Below are 18,080 nucleotides of genomic sequence, written 5' to 3' on the forward strand. Positions count from 1 at the left end.
GGCTGTCGTCCCAGAAGGAAGCCTCTTCTAAAGATGATGCACAAGAAAGCCTGCAAACAGTTTGCTGAAGACAAGCAGACTAAGGACATGGATTACTGGAACCATGTCCTGTGGTCTGATGAGACCAAGATAAACTTGTTTGGTTCAGATGGTGTCAAGCGTGTGTGGCGGCAACCAGGTGAGGAGTACAAAGACAAGTGTGTCTTGCCTACAGTCAAGCATGGTGGTGGGAATGTCATGGTCTGGGGCTGTATGTGTGCTGCTGGCACTGGGGAGCTACAGTTCATTGAGGAACCATGAATGCCAACATGTACTGTGACATACTGAAGCAGAGCATGTTCCCCTCCCTTCGGAGACTGGGCCGCAGGGCAGTATTCCAACATGATAACGAACCCAAACACACCTCCAAGATGACCACTGCCTTGCTAAAGAAGCTGAGGGTAAAGGTGATGGACTGGCCAAGCATGTCTCCAGACCTAAACCCTATTGAGCATCAGTGGGGCATCCTCAAACAGAAGGTGGAGGAGCGCAAGGTCTCTAACATCCACCAGCTCCGTGATGTCGCCATGGAGGAGTGGAAGAGGGCTCAAGTGGCAACCTGTGAAGCTCTGGTGAACTCCATGCCCAAGAGGGTTAAGGCAGTGCTGGAAAATAATGGTGGCCACACAAAATATTGACACTTTGGGCCCAATTTGTAAATTTTCACTTAGGAGTGTACTCACTTTTTTTGCCAGTGGTTTAGACATTAATGGCTGTGTGTTGTGTTATTTTGAGGGGATAGCAAATTGACACTGTTATACAAGCTGTTCACTCACTACTTTACATTGTAGCAAAGTGTCATTTCTTCAGTGTTGTCACATGAACAAAAATGTGAGGGGTGTATACTGTACATATAGTACTTGATGAACATCCTTTTAGCTGCCATTGGCATTTGGTGTTCAGAGCAGAGGAAAGAGTGCCCCCTACTGGCCCTCCAACCTGCCAGGACCAGGACTAAACCTGCTGGGTTACAGAGGCCAGCCAGGATCAAGACTAAACCTGCTGGGTTACAGAGACCAGCCAGGACAAGGACTAAACCTGCTGGGTTACAGAGACCAGCCAGGACAAGGACTAAACCTGCTGGGTTATGGAGAACAGCCAGGACCAGGACTAAACCTGATGGGCTACAGAGGCCAGCCAGCAAGAAGATGCAAGTCGCTATGCTGATGGCAGTTATAGGATACCTAATGGGACCTCTTTATAACGTAATTTAGTAAATAATTACTTTGACTGAATAATTATAATGCTCTGAATGTGCCAGTAGATAACGTCCAACGTTTTTAACGGAAGTCTGTGCACTATATAGGAATTAAGTGGCTATTGGGAAAACAGCCAGAGTCCATTCAGGGTCATTATCTCCTAATGGCCGGTTTCTGGACTCTCTTCTGTCCTTTCATCTCAGCAGGCGTCACATTCATATAAATATTATTTTCAGATTTTTTCTTCTTCAGTTTCCTCTGTGGAGAAATAAATAACATTGCCACATTGCCATCAGATTGCAGGGCAATATATAAAACATATAGATGGTTACAGGACTGAACTGGGAATCTAAGCAATGTTTACATTAGTTACTCTAAGGAGACCGTTTACATAACATAAAGATGGTTAGAGGAAATGTGAGAAGCCATTGAAGTTGTCCACTTGATCTGTGTTGGGCGTAACACGTTACAGTAGTAAGACCACTTTTTAAAGGTAACAAGTAAAGTAATGTGTTAGTTATTTAAGTACTCTCTTAATAGTTATTTTTTCAAATAAATAACGCATTACTTATTTTCCCTCAGTGTAACCTACTTAGCTTTAGGTAGCATTACTTTTCTCTAGTAGCATGTGGCAACAAAGGACGCTAAGCAGCACCTGCTCTCCCAGATTAAGGACATAATACACCTACCACTCGCCCAGATACAGTGGGGAAAACAAGTATTTGATACACTGCCGATTTTGCAGGTTTTCCTACTTACAAAGCATGTAGAGGTCTGTAATTTTTATCATAGGTACACTTCAACTGTGAGTGACGGAATCTAAAACAAAAATCCAGAAAATCACATTGTATGATTTTTAAATAATGAATTTGCATTTTATTGCATGACATAAGGATTTGATCACCTACCAACCACTAAGAATTCTGGCTCTCACAGACCTGTTAGTTTTTCTTTTAGAAGTCCTCCTGTTCTCCACTCATTTCCTGTATTAACTGCACCTGTTTGAACTCATTAACTGTATAAAAGATACCTGTCCACACATCCAATCAAACAGACCCCAACCTCTCCAAAATGGCCAAGACCAGAGAGCTGTGTAAGGACATCAGGGATAAAATTGTAGACCTGCACAAGGCTGGGATGGGCTACAGGACAATAGGCAAGTAGCTTGGTGAGAAGGCAACAACTGTTGGCACAATTATTAGAAAATGGAAGAAGTTCATGATGACGGTCAATCTCCCTCGGTCTGGGGCTCCATGCAAGATCTCACCTCGTGGGACATCAATGATCATGAGGAAGGTGAGGGATCAGCCCAGAACTTGGTCTAAACTCCACTCGCCGTGTTTGGAGGAAGAAGAAGAATGAGTACAACCCCAAGAACACCATCCCAACCGTGAAGCATAGAGGTGGAAACATCATTCTTTGGGGATGCTTTTCTGCAAATGGGACAGGACGACTGCACTGTATTTAGGGGAGGATGGATGGGGCCGTGTATCACGCAATCTTGGCCAACAACCTCCTTCCCTCCATAAGAGCATTGAAGATGGGTCGTGGCTGGGTCTTCCAGTATGACAATGACCTGAAACACACAGCCAGGGCAACTAAGGAGTGGCTCCATAAGAAGCATCTCAAGGTCCTGGAGTGGCCTAGCCAGTCTCTAGACCTGAACCCAATAGAAAATCTTTGGAGGGAGCTGAAAGTCAGTATTGCCCTGCGACAGCCCCGAAACCTGAAGGATCTGGAGAAGGTCTGTATGGAGGAGTGGGCCAAAATCCCTGCTGCAGTGTGTGCATAACCTGGTCAAGAACTACAGGAAACATATGATCTCTGTAATTGCTAACAAAGGTTTCTGTACCAAATATTAAGTTCTGCTTTTGTGATGTATCAAATACTTATGTCATGCAATAAAATGCAAATGAATTACTTAAAAATCATACAATGTGATTTTCTGGATTTTTGTTTAAGATTCCGTCACTCACAGTTGAAGAGTAAATATGATAAAAATGACAGACTTCTACATGCTTTGTAAGTGGGAAAACCTGCAAAATCGGCAGTGTATCAAATACTTGTTCTCCCCACTGTAGTAACTGTAATTAGTAACTTTGAAAAGTAACGTTCCCCAACACTGCACTTGAGCAATGATGAGCATTCTCTATTTATTAAGTGAATTTGTCTTTCCAGTTCAGCTGATTGTGCCTTGTTTTGTTTCCTTCTCAACAGAAGGAATGATAAGGCATTGCCCTTCAGTTGGGAGTAGGAGTGAAAACAGACAAAATGCATTCCTGAATAAAATATAACATCAAGGGGAAAAATCAGGGACAGTAAAAAGCACTTTGAATGCACTGATTTTCCAGGAAATTTCCCAAAACAACTACCGGTAAAACCCCAGTCGGACAAATCCATGCAAATTGTCATCTTAGTAATGTGCTTACTGTGACGAAGATGGTGCTAATGTGCTTACTGTGACGAAGATGGTGATAATCGTGATGATGACGCTGTAGAAAAAAAGTACACCACATCCCACCAATAACAGCCACAGGAGGAGTGGCTTGAGATCCTCCGGGCAAATCGGATTTTCCTGTGGAACTTGGTGGTTCTGACATTCCCCTGTGTGAATAAATCAGCCAATCAGCTCCCAAACGCCAAACAGTTGTTTTTGTCAGGTGATAGTAGAAAACAGAGCGGCAGTCTGTTTTCTACTATCAAGAAAAGGAACAAACTGATGGGATCTTGGAAATGAAGTCTCTTACCTTCAATCAGCATAGTCTCAACAGTGTCCTCTTTATATGGTGGAGGCCACATTCTCTCTGCCTTGCAGCTGTACAGGCCTGTTCCATTGACTGTGAACACGTAGCTGTTGGACAGGTTCTGGTTCAGGGCCGGTTCAACCTGCCCGAACTGGACAAAGCTTTCTTGACGATTGGTTCCGGTGTGGTTTCGGTTCTGCTCCTTAGTCTTTTTGAGCACCGTGGTGTGAATTTTAATGCTGTTCTCGTGCACGGAACCCAGTAGATGGAACCTGAGATCATCCCCGGTCAAGTTGGGGCAGGCGATGGATACTTGGCTGTGTGGAACCACATGCTGGATGTACTTCGTTCTTGCTGCATGGATAAACATGTCAGTCAATCAGAACAAGTTTTTTTTTTGTAATAATGAGCTGGCTTGGGTTTTCAGGGACTAGTGTTGCTTTTTCTGACAAGATTATAGTCATGGCCCACTGGTTCTGAGTTTCTGTTTCTCCTGGATGAAAAACTGACCAAAGATCTAGGACATAGTTTGTGAATCTTGAGACCACATGATGATGGTTGAGTGGAATTCTGTGATCTTGGTTTGGAGAATCACTCTTATGACAGCCTATATAAAGGTATGCTGTTGGTAGTACAGCCAGTACAATTTTATTTATTTTTTTCTTCCTAGAAATTTTGCTCATCTTCTGAACATTCACCCCATGATAGAAAGAGGACAAGTGTTTGTCAAACCATTGACCCTGCTGAAATCTTTTTGTGTCATTTAGGACCTGTTCAGCTGTTGTGTCAGGGATTGGAGAACTCCAGTACACCCTACCACACACCACTCACATTACCCTGAGAACTCCAGTACACCCTACCTCACACCACTTTTCACTCAGGAAGTGGTTTATATACATCTGTTGCATGCCTCTCTGTAAACACAGAAAAACATGAGAAATTACCATGTACAAAGTTGGTTCACTCTGTCCCACTAGACTCCACAGAGCTAGAAAACCTATGTTTAGTTTTCAGAGCCTCCAGTTCCGGAATGGACATTTTAGAATGATAGAGATGAATGATTTCATTGCTTTGAACATACAGTCAACTCAAGACGTATTGGCCCCCTTCATGAGCTTGAGCATAAGAGAAGAAAAAAAGTGTACAGAAACAATGAGCCATATTTGGGGCTCCAACATAAGGGAGACCCGTACTCTTTCAATCCAACACAATCATTTCTCAAACAAAAACATTTCAATGAGAAGTATGATGTTTTTCAAAAGTACTGGCAAACCTGTAATAAATGTTTTGTGAAGCCTCCCCCTGCAGTCTCTAGCTATGAAGTCTTACAAGGTTGGTGAAGGCTTTGTTATTGGATTCATGTCTGGAGACAGAACACAGATTTTGTGGTCTCACAACCATTTCCTTGTTGATTGTTATGTGTCTTTGGGTCATCATCTTGTTGAAAGGTCTATCCATGGCCAAGGCTCAATCTCCTGGCAGAGGCAACTAGGTTTTGTGCAAACATATCCTTGTAATTAATGAAATGAATGATGCCAGTGATATTAACAAGTGACCCTGGACCAGTAGCAAAATAGACCCAAGTGATCCACCATCACATTTGACTGTGTCAGGTGCAAGGGGCAACATTATAGCTCATTAACTGGTTGTAAGTGCATCCTGTAATAACAACCCTGTCTCCAAAGGATTTTACACTGTAAAGAGAAGAGAGTGGACCTCCCCCAGAACCAGTTTTATAACAGTAATAACAACCCTGTTAACAAAGGATTTTACACTGTAAAGAGAAGAGAGTGGACCTCCCCCAGAACCAGTTTTATAACAGTAATTACAACCCTGTCTCCAAAGGATTTTACACTGTAAAGAGAAGAGAGTGGACCTCCCCCAGAACCAGTTTTATAACAGTAATTACAACCCTGTCTCCAAAGGATTTTACACTGTAAAGAGAAGAGAGTGGACCTCCCCCAGAAACAGTTTTATAACAGTAATAACAACCCTGTTAACAAAGCATTTTACACTGCGTAAAATGCAAAAAAAGAACTAATGTAATGATGTGCAAACCATTGATCCCTATATTTAATTAAAAATAGTATGAAGGCAACATATCAAATGTTGAAACTGAAAATTTTTATTGTTTTGGGAAAAATACGAGGTTATACATATTTTTATTATGATTGTTTTATATCTTAAATACAAAGCATTTTATTAGTGTCCCACACAAAGCATTTTATTAGTGTCAGCTAAATGAAATCATTTTATTGCTGTCAGCCAACTGAAATCATTTGATTAGTGTCAGCCAACTGAAATTATTTTACTGGTGTCAGCCAACTGAAATCATTTCATTAGTGTCAGCCAACTGAAATAATTTCATTAGTGTTAGCCAACTGAAATATTTTCATTAGTGTCAGGCAACCAAAATCATTTTATTAATGTCTCCAAAATGTAATCATTTTATTTGTGTCAGCCAATTGAACATCAACATTTTGTTCTATGGCTCAGAACATGCAGAACCTCCTTTCAGCGAACAATGGACTCAAAACTGGAAAGAAACACTGATTTGATATTTATTAATGCATTTCAAATGAGGTCTAGTTTGAGATGTACAACTGGACTGTACTACTGCCTATTTTGGTTCTGTGTAGCTGTGTATGCATTCTGTCTTGAACCGTGCATCCAATCATACATGAATGTGCGTCTGAATGTGTAACTATTTAATAAACATTTGTACTGCATAGTCCAATACTTCTACTCTGACCTACTCATTTGAACTGTTTTTTGTAGGCTTAAATGGACAATAACTGGCTGACTGTTAACGTATAATGTAAATGTTCATAGAATGGTTCTGTCAAGTCAAAAGGGAAGGGCTTATTCTGTGCTCTTAAGTTCATCGTCTAGAGGTTAAGCAAAATTGGTAAGCAGTTACTTCAACACACATTATGATGCCCAACTGGTTATAAACAGAGATTCACAAGGAAGAGGGTTTTGAGACTATTATAGAACCACACATTTTTCTCTCGAGTACCAAGTCTCGTCTACTTGCTTTGGCATCTGGTATGTCTCTCAAAGTCCCAGACAGGAAGTAATGTGCATTTTACTCAGGAGGCTTTACTTCTGTCTAACCATTTTATCATAAAGGCCTGATTGATGGAGTGCTGCAGATCGAGGTGTGTTGAGCAGTGAACACAACCCGTTTAGGGCTACTTTGCTCATTTTCCTTTAGCTTCATTCTGTAGTATGTCTCTATAAACTCAACCAAATTATTCCACTTTCTAAAGGCAATGCTGGCAGCATGGAGATTCACAGATAGAGCCTATTTACCCCTTGACCTTTGTATTCTTTGACAACCAGCAAATGACAGAAAACAAAGTTTGATTGAAACTGAAAAACATCACATTAATAGTAGTAAAATATTTTTTTGTGAAAAATTACAGACAGCAGAAAGGTAATGATTCATAAGGGCATTATGAGTATTTGTGAAAACCTGTTCAGTTAAACTGAAAATAGTCTACAAAGTGGACTAAACTACTTTAAACACTGTTCATTTTTGTAAAGAACTGCCAAATATATCTGAGCTGCTTTACTAATCATTATCTCATGCGTCAAAACAACAGAAAGACACATGACACCCAGAGAGCTGAGTCATACCTTGGCAGTTGGGTGCCTGGGATTGTGCAGTGAACACATCACCCCAGAACGCCAGGAGAATTGCTGTCATCCACAGGTATCCGTCCATCTTGTCCTCCTCATCCTTCAATTGATGAAAGGGGGAAAGGAGCAGAGAGTAGAATGGAGAGGAGCCCACTGAGTTTCTGAAGGAAAGGTTTCACCTCAGACAGTGAGACAATTCACAGGGGGTGGGCATCAACACCATTCAGAGGAAATACTCTTTGACATATTGAATCACCGCATCCTGTCCAACATCCCCTTCCTCTATCCAATCTCACTGTGCTTACTACACACTTTGAGTTGTACTGCTTTTCACCAGGCCAGTGTGGTGCTGTGAAGGCATGGGGTGCCCATTTAACATCTACATAAATCCATTCACAGACAACACTGTTCAGCAACGCGATTAAATGAAGGAATTCTGGGTTTTCCATTTGTACAATTGTTTTGCCAAGTTCCTTGGATATTTAAGTGTTACCCATGAAGCTATTGCTTCTAATATGTTAAATGTTTTCTCCTATTAAATATCAGCAAGTGAAACTCTTGTCTGTTATTATAACACTATGCACATTTTCTGGGGGTTTTGCGTTACTTATTAATTTAATAGTATCTCTTCCTCTCTTCTTAACCCTCTAGATGTTCTGCATGTCATTTTAGCATACATTTCCTTGAGAAATGGCCTTTAACTGTTTTGTTTCTTAGAACTGAGCAGCCTCTTTGTGATCCTGTGGAATCATGAGCCAGGTATGCTTGTCTACTTTCTGATCGGTTAGCACAGTTTGTCTTGATAGCGGCACAGTTTGTCTTGATAGCAGCACATTCAGCCACCACTTCACCCACATCACAGGGAAAAAAGGCAAAACAAATGAGAATTTCATAATAAAAAACCTTGGATCTTATTTCATGAAGGTGGTAAAAGATAAAACATTTCAATACATTCAATATTTTCACATCCTGCTTTTCTCAGGTCTTTCGGTTTTCAGTCCATATTAACAATTTAGAAGCTACTGTAGGGAGGGAAAACCTCATGTTCAGTTTGTGTGATACTAAAGCAGTTCAGTTAAATAAACCCTTCTCGATAAACCTTTGTGACAACCACAAACAAATTAAAGGTTTTCTAAAATTGTAAGATGATTATAGCAGTTGTTTCTGGTTGAAGGCCCACTGGAGTTGAGTTCACCCACTATTTTACCACGAAATCCCTTGTCATCATGTGTGTTACAGCTCTGAACAGATTTTGTAATCAGTCAGTTTACCAACCCTCCACTGCTCTCTCCCCTGTTGTCTCTCCCCCCTGTTGTCTCTCTCCCCTGTTGTCTCTCCCCCCTGTTGTCTCTCCCCCCTGTCGCCTGTTGTCTCTCTCCCCTGTTGTCTCTCCCCCCTGTCGCCTGTTGTCTCTCCCCCCTGTCGCCTGTTGTCTCTCTCCCCTGTTGTCTCTCCCCCCTGTTGTTTCTCCCCCCTGTTGTCTCCCCCTCCGTTGTCTCTCTCCCCTGTTGTCTCTCCCCCGTCGCCTGTTGTCTCTCTCCCATGTTTTCTCTCCCCCCTGTTGTCTCTCTCCCCTGTTGTCTCTCTCCCCTGTTGTCTCTCCCCCCTGTTGTCTCTCCCCCGTCGCCTGTTGTCTCTCTCCCCTGTTGTCTCTCCCCCCTGTCGCCTGTTGTCTCTCTCCCCTGTTGTCTCTCCCCCGTCGCCTGTTGTCTCTCTCCCCTGTTGTCTCTCCCCCGTCGCCTGTTGTCTCTCTCCCCTGTTGTCTCTCTCCCCTGTTGTCTCTCCCCGTGTTGCCTGTTGTCTCTTCCCATTAAACTGAAATGCATGTACATTATTTAAAAGAAGTGTGCTATTGGTTGTTCACTCAAATGGGGCAATATTTTACCTCCTTTTCAGTGGTTCTTAATGTGGTCATGGAATCTATAGACATTTCTAGAAGAGAGTACAGTACAATGGAATCTGAACTTGGTGCATTCATGCCCTGCTTGTGCCTTTTAGAAGTCCGATAAAAGCAGTACACACACATCTAATGTCTAAATCAATCTCAGTTTTATTTGATTGTTTAATAATAAAAACAAATATTGGTTGATTGGTGGGACTTCATAGATTGACTGATTGATGTTGGTCAGAATCTCCCAATGGCCGGTTGCTGAATTCTATTCTGTCCTCTCCTCTCGGCAGGTGTCACATTCATATAAACGCTCTGGACAGACGTTTCCTTCTTCAGTTTCCTCTGTGAGTAGATAAAATACATTGGCCCATTACCGTTAGAGTATGTGTATTTATGCTTATTTACCTGAGACAGAGGACTTCACTGGGAATGTAGGCAATTTCACATGAATTACAGTCAATAAGATGGCGCTGGTAAGAGGGCTAGAGGATGCTTTACCCCCTGGTTTGTGAGTTGTGAAGGTGGTTGTTGAGCTAAAGATTTCACAGTGGTTGGTATCTTAGACTTTGTTGTTTCCTTTTATTTAAGAAGCGGTTGATTAAATCTGTGATGCCACAGTGGCCTGCCAAGGTATCTTTTGTTAAAACTGTTGAACAGTTTAGATTAAATCATGTTGACAGTGCTAATTCCAGTCCTTCGCTACCTCCAGGCTAAGGCAGAAGTAAATAGTTGTGGTATTGTGGATTATGATTTTCATCTAAATACGATAATTCGACAAACAATCCCTTTAAATGTAGGCAGTGTGGACATTAACAATCATCAGGGTACAGTACAATGAATCCAGTACATCATGTTAGTACAGTACATCATGTTAGTACAGTACATCATGTTAGTACAGTACATCATGTTAGTACAGTTGTTTTGTAGTGATTCATCTGGTCCCACACAGCACCCTAGTCCCTATTGACTGACATATTTAATTAATAAAATACAACCCCGTTTCCAAAAATGTAAATAATGTAAAAAAAAATTAAGAATGTGCAAATCATTTAAACCCTACATTCCATAGAAAATAGTACAAAGACAACAAATCAAATGCTGAAACTGAGAAATGTTACTGTTTCTTGAAAAATATATGCCCACTTTGAATTTATGCCAGCAACACATTTAAAAAAGCTGGGACAGGGGCAACAAAAGACTGGAAATGTTGTGTAATGCAAAAGAACAGGTGGAACATCTGACAACTAATTAGGTTATTTGGCAACAAATCAGTAATATGATTGGGTATAAAAGACCATCCCAGAGAGGATGAGTTGTTCAGAAGTAAAGATGGGAAGGGGTTCACCACTCTGTGAAAGACTGAGCAGGCAAACATTTCTAAGTGGAATTGCAAAGATTTTGGGAATCTCATCATCTATGGTACATAATATTATTAAAAGATTCAGAGAATCCCGATAAATCTCTCTATGCAAGGGACAAGGCCCATTGGATGGCCATGATCTTCGGGCCCTCAGACGGCACTGCATTAAAAACAGACACGATTCTGTAGTGGAAATCACTGCATGGGCTCAGGAACACTTCTGAAAACCATTGTCTATGAACACAGTACGACGCTGCATCCATAAATGCAAGTAAAAACTCTACCATGCAAAGATGAAACTATATATTAACAAGAACCAGTAACACTGCCACCTTCTTTGGGCCCGAGCTCATTTAAGATGGACTGAGGTGAAGTGGAGAACAGTCCTTTGGTCTGACAAATCAGAATTATTAAATTATTTCTGGGAATCATGGACCCTGTGTCCTCTGGACTAAAGAAGAGAGGGACCATCTGGATTCTTATCAGCACACAGTTCAAATGTCAGCATCCGTGATGGTATGGGGGTGCATTAGTGAACATGGCATGGGTGACTTGCACATCTGTCAATACCCCATTAATGCTGACAGGTTTTGGAGCAACATGTTGCCATCCAGACTATGGCTTTTTCAGGGAAGGCCTTGTTAATCTCTTCAGTTCCCAAATGCTTATAGTGTATTGTTAAAAGAAGTGGTGATGCATCATAGTGGTAAACATGCCCCTGTCTAAATTTTTTTGAAAAGTTGCATCAACAAAGTTGCATCAAGTTGTCTTTGTACTCTTTTCAAGTAAATATAGGGATTAAATGATGTGCATATCATTGCATTCTCTTTTCACCTGCATTGTACACAGCATCCCAGCTTTTTGGAAACGGGGTTGTAGATATAGATTTGGTTACACTTCATGTCCACCTATAGATCTAGCCGCACTATAAACACATCTGTTCCATAGCAACTGCTATCTATGGTCACAGTGAGGTTTAGAGTCATTTTTAGGTTAGGGTTAGGTTCATGATAAAGGGGTTAAAGTTAGCATAGGATAGGGCTGTAGAATATCTACAAATGGACATTCAGAACTCTCAAAATGAAGTGTTATCATACCGATCAGCCATAACATTATGACCAGCTGCCTAATATTGTGTAGGTCCCCCTTTTGCCACCCAAACAGCCCTGACCCGTCGAGGCATGGACTCCACTAGACCTCTGAAGGTGTGCTGTGGTATCTGGCACCAAGACGTTAGCAGCAGATCCTTTAAGTCCTGTAAGTTGTGAGGTGGGGCCTCCATGGATCGGACCCATTTGCCCAGCACATCACACAGATGCTTGATTGGTTTGAGATCTGGGGAATTTGGAGGCCAAGTCAACACCTTGAACTCATTGTTGTGCTCCTCAAACCATTCCTGAACAATTTCTGCTTTGTGGCAGGGTGGATTATTCTGCTGAAAGAGGCCAATACCATCAGGGAATACCGTTGCCATGAAAGGGTGCACATGGGCTGCAACAATGCTTAGGTAGGTGGTCCGTGTCAAAGTTACAGCAGAACATTGCCCAAAGCATCACACTGCCTCCACCAGCTTGCCTCCTTCCCATAATGCATCCTGGTGCCATGTTTTCTCCAGGTAAGCGATGCACACGCACCTGGCCATCCATGTGATGTAAAAGAAAACGTGATTCATCAGACCAAGCCACCTTCTTCCATTGCTCCGTGGTCCAGTTCTGATGGTCATGTTCTCATTGTAGGAGCTTTCGGCAGTGTTTTTCCCTGTCAATGGTCATAATATTATGGCCGATCGGTGTACATTCAAAATCCTGTCATGACTCCTTTGTAGCTAAATTTCCATCGCATGTTGCCGTACGTTGCACATTCCCCCCGGGCCCTGTTCAAGATCTGTCCACTACATTTACACAGGGACTAGGGTGCCATTTGGGATGTATACCTCATAGTTCAGGACCCACCCAGATGATGGTGGTGGCTATGATGCTGTATACAGTCAGGAGCCCACATGCCACCAGTAGCCACAGGAGGAGGCGTCTGGGGTCATCTGCACAATTCTGTTTGGCCAGTGGGTCTTGGTGCCCCGAACACTGCTCATCTGTGAACCAATCAGAATGCGCAGTGAGCCAACCATTACTTACAAGTCAATCAGCCAAGCTGGTCTTGTGTCACAGTTCAAGAAGGTTGTGCAGATGTCAGCACAATAAAGACGATTGCTTCCTCCCAGTTTGCCACTTCACTGAGGAGTGCTGGATATAAAAAAGGACATCTCAAAGAAACATATAAATGGAACAGTGCGTGGGGTTGGGAAAACTGGCTTGGGATTCCAATCGTTTATTAGCTGTGAGTCTCCCCCGTTTTCAGGGCACAAAGACATTTCTTGACGTTACGCCAAGATCAAAATACCTGTCTGAGATAAAAGACAGTTGATGAGTCTGGAAGGGGTTGTGAAGCCATGTCCAATCAACGTGAAGATCTTAATCCTACTGCCGGGGGCTTAATTTAGAATTGAAGGGCATAATCCCACTGCCGGGGGCTTAATTTAGAATTGAAGGGCATAATCCCACTGCCGGGGGCTTCATTTAGAATTGAAGGGCATAATCCCACTGCCGGGGGCTTCATTTAGAATTGAAGGGCACAATCCCACTGCCAGGGGCTTCATTTAGAATTGAAGGGCATAATCCCACTACCGGGGGCTTCATTTAGAATTGAAGGGCATAATCCCACTACCGGGGGCTTCATTTAGAATTGAAGGGCATAATCCCACTGCCAGGGGCTTCATTTAGAATTGAAGGGCATAATCCCACTACCGGGGGCTTCATTTAGAATTGAAGGGCATAATCCCACTACCGGGGGCTTCATTTAGAATTGAAGGGCATAATCCCACTGCCGGGGGCTTCATTTAGAATTGAAGGGCACAATCCCACTGCCAGCGGCTTCATTTAGAATTGAAGGGCACAATCCCACTACCGGGGGCTTCATTTAGAATTGAAGGGCATAATCCTACTGCCGGGGGCTTAATTTAGAATTGAAGGGCACAATCCCACTGCCAGGGGCTTCATTTAGAATTGAAGGGCATAATCCCACTGTCTGTCTCCGTCGGATACCCATGTAAGTATCAGACTCACAAAAAACAATAAAAAAAATTTATCAGTTGTGATCAGGTGTGCCCGGGAAGTGAGATGGTACACCACGTCATACCTAAAGTTATCAAAATGAAGTCCCTTACCTTCAATCAGCAGAGTCTCAACACTGTCCTCTTTATATGGTGGAGGCCACAGTTTCTCTGCCTTGCAGCTGTACAGGCCTGTTCCATTGACCGTGAACACGTAGCGGTTGGACAGGTTCTGGTTCAGGGCCGGTTCAACCTGCCCGAACTGGACAAAGGTTTCTTGACGATTGGTTCCGGTGTGGTTTCGGTTCTGCTCCTTAGTCTCATTGAGCTCAGTGGTGTGAATTGTAACGCTGTTCTCGTGCACGGAACCCAGTAGATGGAACCTGAGATCATACCCGGTCAAGTTGGGGCAGGCGATGGATACTTGGCTGTGTGGAACCACATGCTGGATGTACATTGCTCTTGCTGCATGGAGAAACAGGTCAGTCAATCAGGACAAGTTCTTTTTGCAATCATGACCTGACCTGAACTGGTATTGTGAAGCGGTGACACCACGTGTCAGAAAAAGGATACTTAAATCTTTGACTTCTCCACACTTTGGTGGAGTTTTCATGACCTGTTAAATGTACCCTTTTTATTTTATTTACTTAATTTTATTCGCTTTTCACTGTGACGCATTCTGACAAACCGTGCCATAGTGTGTTTTAGCAGCTGCTCCATAGCCGACCGGAAGGCCCTGCAACGGGTGGACCTCCAGTGCCAGTGGTGTCTGCACAGGGCACGCGGCGTCAGCAGGGCCCCTTCACATCCAGGCCACAAACTGTTTGCCCTCCTACCATCAGGCAGGTGGTACAGGTCTTTTCATTCCCGCTGCAGCAGGCTCAGGAACAGTTTCTTTCCATCTACTGTGACCGTGCTGAACTCTGTGACCCATCACTAAACATAACCCCCCTGCCGCTCTGGTCCTTGTTGCACTACTCCCTTGTACTACTCTGACACTGCCTTGCAAAGTCTGATAATGGAAGTTTTCAACATCACTGCTGGTATTCCTGCATTTCAGTAGCACATGCATCTTGTACATTAAATTTGCCTCTTTACACATTTAGAATTGCCATTGTGCTTGCATTTTTACAGTTGTTACACACACTCGTCTACTTTGAGGTCATCTCTGCATCCTGGGTGCACATGCTACCTTAATACATCGCTCCTTCATTTGCCTCGTTTGCACGCCATTTTGAAAATACCATTTGTATCCCGAACAACCAGGGACGCCGACAGGAATGACAGGGCCCGGGACAGAATTTAACATTTAGGAGCCAAACCACAGGCCAAAAAATGGATTAATAGTAATTAAATGACTGTCCAAGTCATAAACATTTTATTTTTTAATGCTTTAATTCATAACTAGGCCACATTCAAAGGTGTTTTAATTACCTGTTTTCAACACAAATGATAGAATGACATTCCACCGGCACGTAATGTTTAGTTTTTTTACTGAACAAATCCTATAATGTAGCTTTAACAAAGTTATGTTGGCCCTGGTGTTAGGGTATCACTCTGATTGGCTGACGGTGTTAGGGTATCACTCTGATTGGCTGACGGGTGTTAGGGTATCACTCTGAGTGACGGATGGTGTTAGGGTATCACTCTGATTGGCTGACGGGTGTTAGGGTATCACTCTGATTGGCTGACAGTGTTAGGGTATCACTCTGATTAGCTGACGGTGTTAGGGTATCACTCTGATTGGCTGACGGTGTTAGGGTATCACTCTGATTGGCTGACAGTGTTAGGGTATCACTCTGATTAGCTGACGGTGTTAGGGTATCACTCTGATTGGCTGACGGTGTTAGGGTATCACTCTGATTGGCTGACGGTGTTAGGGTATCACTCTGATTAGCTGACGGTGTTAGGGTATCACTCTGATTGGCTGACGGTGTTAGGGTATCACTCTGATTGGCTGACAGTGTTAGGGTATCACTCTGATTGGCTGACGGTGTTAGGGTATCACTCTGATTGGCTGACAGTGTTAGGGTATCACTCTGATTAGCTGACGGTGTTAGGGTATCACTCTGATTGGCTGACGGTGTTAGGGTATCACTCTGATTAGCTGACGGTGTTAGGGTATCACTCTGATTGGCTGACGGTGTTAGGATATCACTCTGATTGGCTGACGGTGTTAGGGTATCACTCTGATTAGCTGACGGTGTTAGGGTATCACTCTGATTGGCTGACGGTGTTAGGGTATCACTCTGATTGGCTGACAGTGTTAGGGTATCACTCTACCTAATACTTTTTCTGGCCTTCTCTATTTATTATTGCACATTAAGTGTTGCTCATCTACACATTCCACTGGTAATATACATATACCTTATACTTGGAAATACTTCTAAATCTTATGCCCTCCTCTATTTGCCTTATGGCACATTTAGTATTGCCATTTGTACTGCATTTGCCTTCATTGCACATCAACACATTCCACTGGTAATATACATTTACTTAATACTTGTACATTTTCTGCCCTCCTCTATTTGCACATCTGGTTAGATGCTAACTGCATTTTGTGGTACTGTACTTGTACTGTTCAATGACAATAAAGTTGAATCTAATCTAATCAACTATTGTGCTGCATTGTCATTAAGTATCCAACAGGTAAGCATTTGTCGCAATGTGTACCCTGTTCCCATGACAAGTATAACACAGCATCTGATTGGTCCATTACAAATGTCCACATCATCGGGCTCAAAGTGTCCACGATTGGTTCAGGGTTCATGAAGAATTATTTTCACATGTGCTGGAAATACATTCCAGAATGGTTTGACTCTCCCATTGTCAATAAAAGATCTCAGCCAAAAATGAATGAAACACCGGACAGAAATGAATGTTTCAGAAACAAATCCACCATAATTAGAGCTGAAGGTGGTCCAACGAACGTTGGTGCAATGTTCTACATGCATTTGAAAATGGATTGGAAAATACATAAGAAATATATAGATGTATTTTTCAATACATATTACACACTTCAAAATACATTATGCAATGTATTTTCTATACAAAATGCATATTGTAAAGAGAGCTTGTCTGACGGTAAAATACATTTGGACAAAATCGACACGTATGTATACATTTTTAAATACATTTAGGAAAAAAGGCTGAAATGTTTTGTACATATATGTCATCACCATTTAGATAAATAACTATCACAAGATCTGTTGACAAACTTTACATTTCCTCCATTTAATCAACTCATTTAATCAAAATTCATTCATACCTTTGCAGTCAAGATGTTCAGTAAATACATCATCCAGAGAACAGAACATCACGAAGACTGTAATACACAGGTTGATCTCCATCTTGATTTTCAGATTCCTTAAGTGATAGTGAAGCAGACAAGAACTGACAACATGCGTTGGGAGGAGACAGACTTTCTACCCCAGATTAATTGGATAGTATAATGTTTATATAATAATGTTGTATTATGCATTTGCAATTTGTCTGGGTGTTTGTGTACTTACATTGTCTTTCCTTATATTGTCCTCTTCACAGTGTAAATGTCATTGTGTTCCTGTACATTTACATCATAAACAGGTTTTTAATTCAGTTAGTCGGAATCTAACACCTCTCCTTTGCACTCTTTTCTGCACAAAACCCCTGCAAAAAACTGCGGTATGAGGTTAGGTTGTAAATGGCATCAGACGGGGAGTGAGTAAGAGAGAGGGAGTAAGTGAGGTTGCAACGGCATGATTGATAATATAGTTTCTCTGTTGTGGGAATTTACTTTTTACTATTAAGTGTTGTTATACTTTTTACTATTAAGTGTTGTTATACTTTTTACTATTGAGTGTTGCTATACTTTTTACTATTAAGTGTTGTTATACTTTTTACTATTAAGTGTTGTTATACTTTTTACTATTGAGTGTTGCTTTACTTTTTACTATTAAGTGTTGTTATACTTTTTACTATTGAGTGTTGTTATACTTTTTACTATTGAGTGTTGTTATACTTTTTACTATTGAGTGTTGTTATACTTTTTACTATTAAGTGTTGTTATACTTTTTACTATTGAGTGTTGTTATACTTTTTACTGTTAAGTGTTGTT

At 41.9% G+C, this 18,080-nt stretch overlaps 2 protein-coding genes across 4 annotated transcripts; both read right to left on the reverse strand.

Annotated features, from left to right (window-relative positions):
- Nucleotides 1-827: 827 nt before the first annotated feature.
- Nucleotides 828-7,813, reverse strand: LOC105027960 (cytotoxic T-lymphocyte protein 4-like). Of its 2 annotated transcripts, none has more exons than XM_010900363.3 (4): nt 7,625-7,813; nt 3,986-4,336; nt 3,697-3,842; nt 828-1,496 (listed from the first exon to the last, which is right to left on the reverse strand). In XM_010900363.3, the coding sequence occupies exons 1-4, from the start codon at nt 7,710-7,712 to the stop codon at nt 1,392-1,394; spliced, it is 690 nt and encodes a 229-aa protein (XP_010898665.2). In that variant the 5' UTR covers nt 7,713-7,813; the 3' UTR covers nt 828-1,391. The 2 variants fall into 2 exon arrangements, with proteins under 2 accessions (XP_010898665.2, XP_019896573.2); XM_020041014.2 differs by having other exon boundaries at nt 1,410-1,496; nt 3,668-3,842.
- A 1,848-nt stretch (nt 7,814-9,661) lies between these two features.
- On the reverse strand, nt 9,662-17,629 carry LOC105027959 (T-cell-specific surface glycoprotein CD28). Of its 2 annotated transcripts, none has more exons than XM_010900361.5 (5): nt 17,497-17,629; nt 17,253-17,350; nt 14,099-14,449; nt 12,831-12,967; nt 9,662-9,860 (listed from the first exon to the last, which is right to left on the reverse strand). In XM_010900361.5, coding segments are annotated over exons 1-5 (696 nt in total). In that variant the 5' UTR covers nt 17,499-17,629; the 3' UTR covers nt 9,662-9,752. The 2 variants fall into 2 exon arrangements, with proteins under 2 accessions (XP_010898663.1, XP_010898664.1); XM_010900362.4 differs by having other exon boundaries at nt 12,812-12,967.
- Between the last annotated feature and the right edge of the window lie 451 nt (nt 17,630-18,080).

Source organism: Esox lucius, chromosome 20 (assembly GCF_011004845.1).
Source record: "Esox lucius isolate fEsoLuc1 chromosome 20, fEsoLuc1.pri, whole genome shotgun sequence".
Lineage (NCBI taxonomy): Eukaryota > Metazoa > Chordata > Actinopteri > Esociformes > Esocidae > Esox > Esox lucius.

Coding starts and splice junctions, on each gene's coding strand:
- LOC105027960 (XM_010900363.3), bottom strand. CDS start 7,712: ATGGACGGATACCTGTGGATGACAGCAATTCTCCTGGCGTTCTGGGGT. Junction 3,843..3,985: donor TGAGACTATGCTGATTGAAG/GTAAGAGACTTC, acceptor TTATTCACACAG/GGGAATGTCAGAACCACCAA. Junction 1,497..3,696: donor TTATCACCATCTTCGTCACA/GTAAGCACATTA, acceptor ATTTCTCCACAG/AGGAAACTGAAGAAGAAAAA.
- LOC105027959 (XM_010900361.5), bottom strand. Junction 14,450..17,252: donor TGAACATCTTGACTGCAAAG/GTATGAATGAAT, acceptor TTCTCCATGCAG/CAAGAGCAATGTACATCCAG. Junction 9,861..12,830: donor TAGCCACCACCATCATCTGG/GTGGGTCCTGAA, acceptor ATCTACTCACAG/AGGAAACTGAAGAAGGAAAC.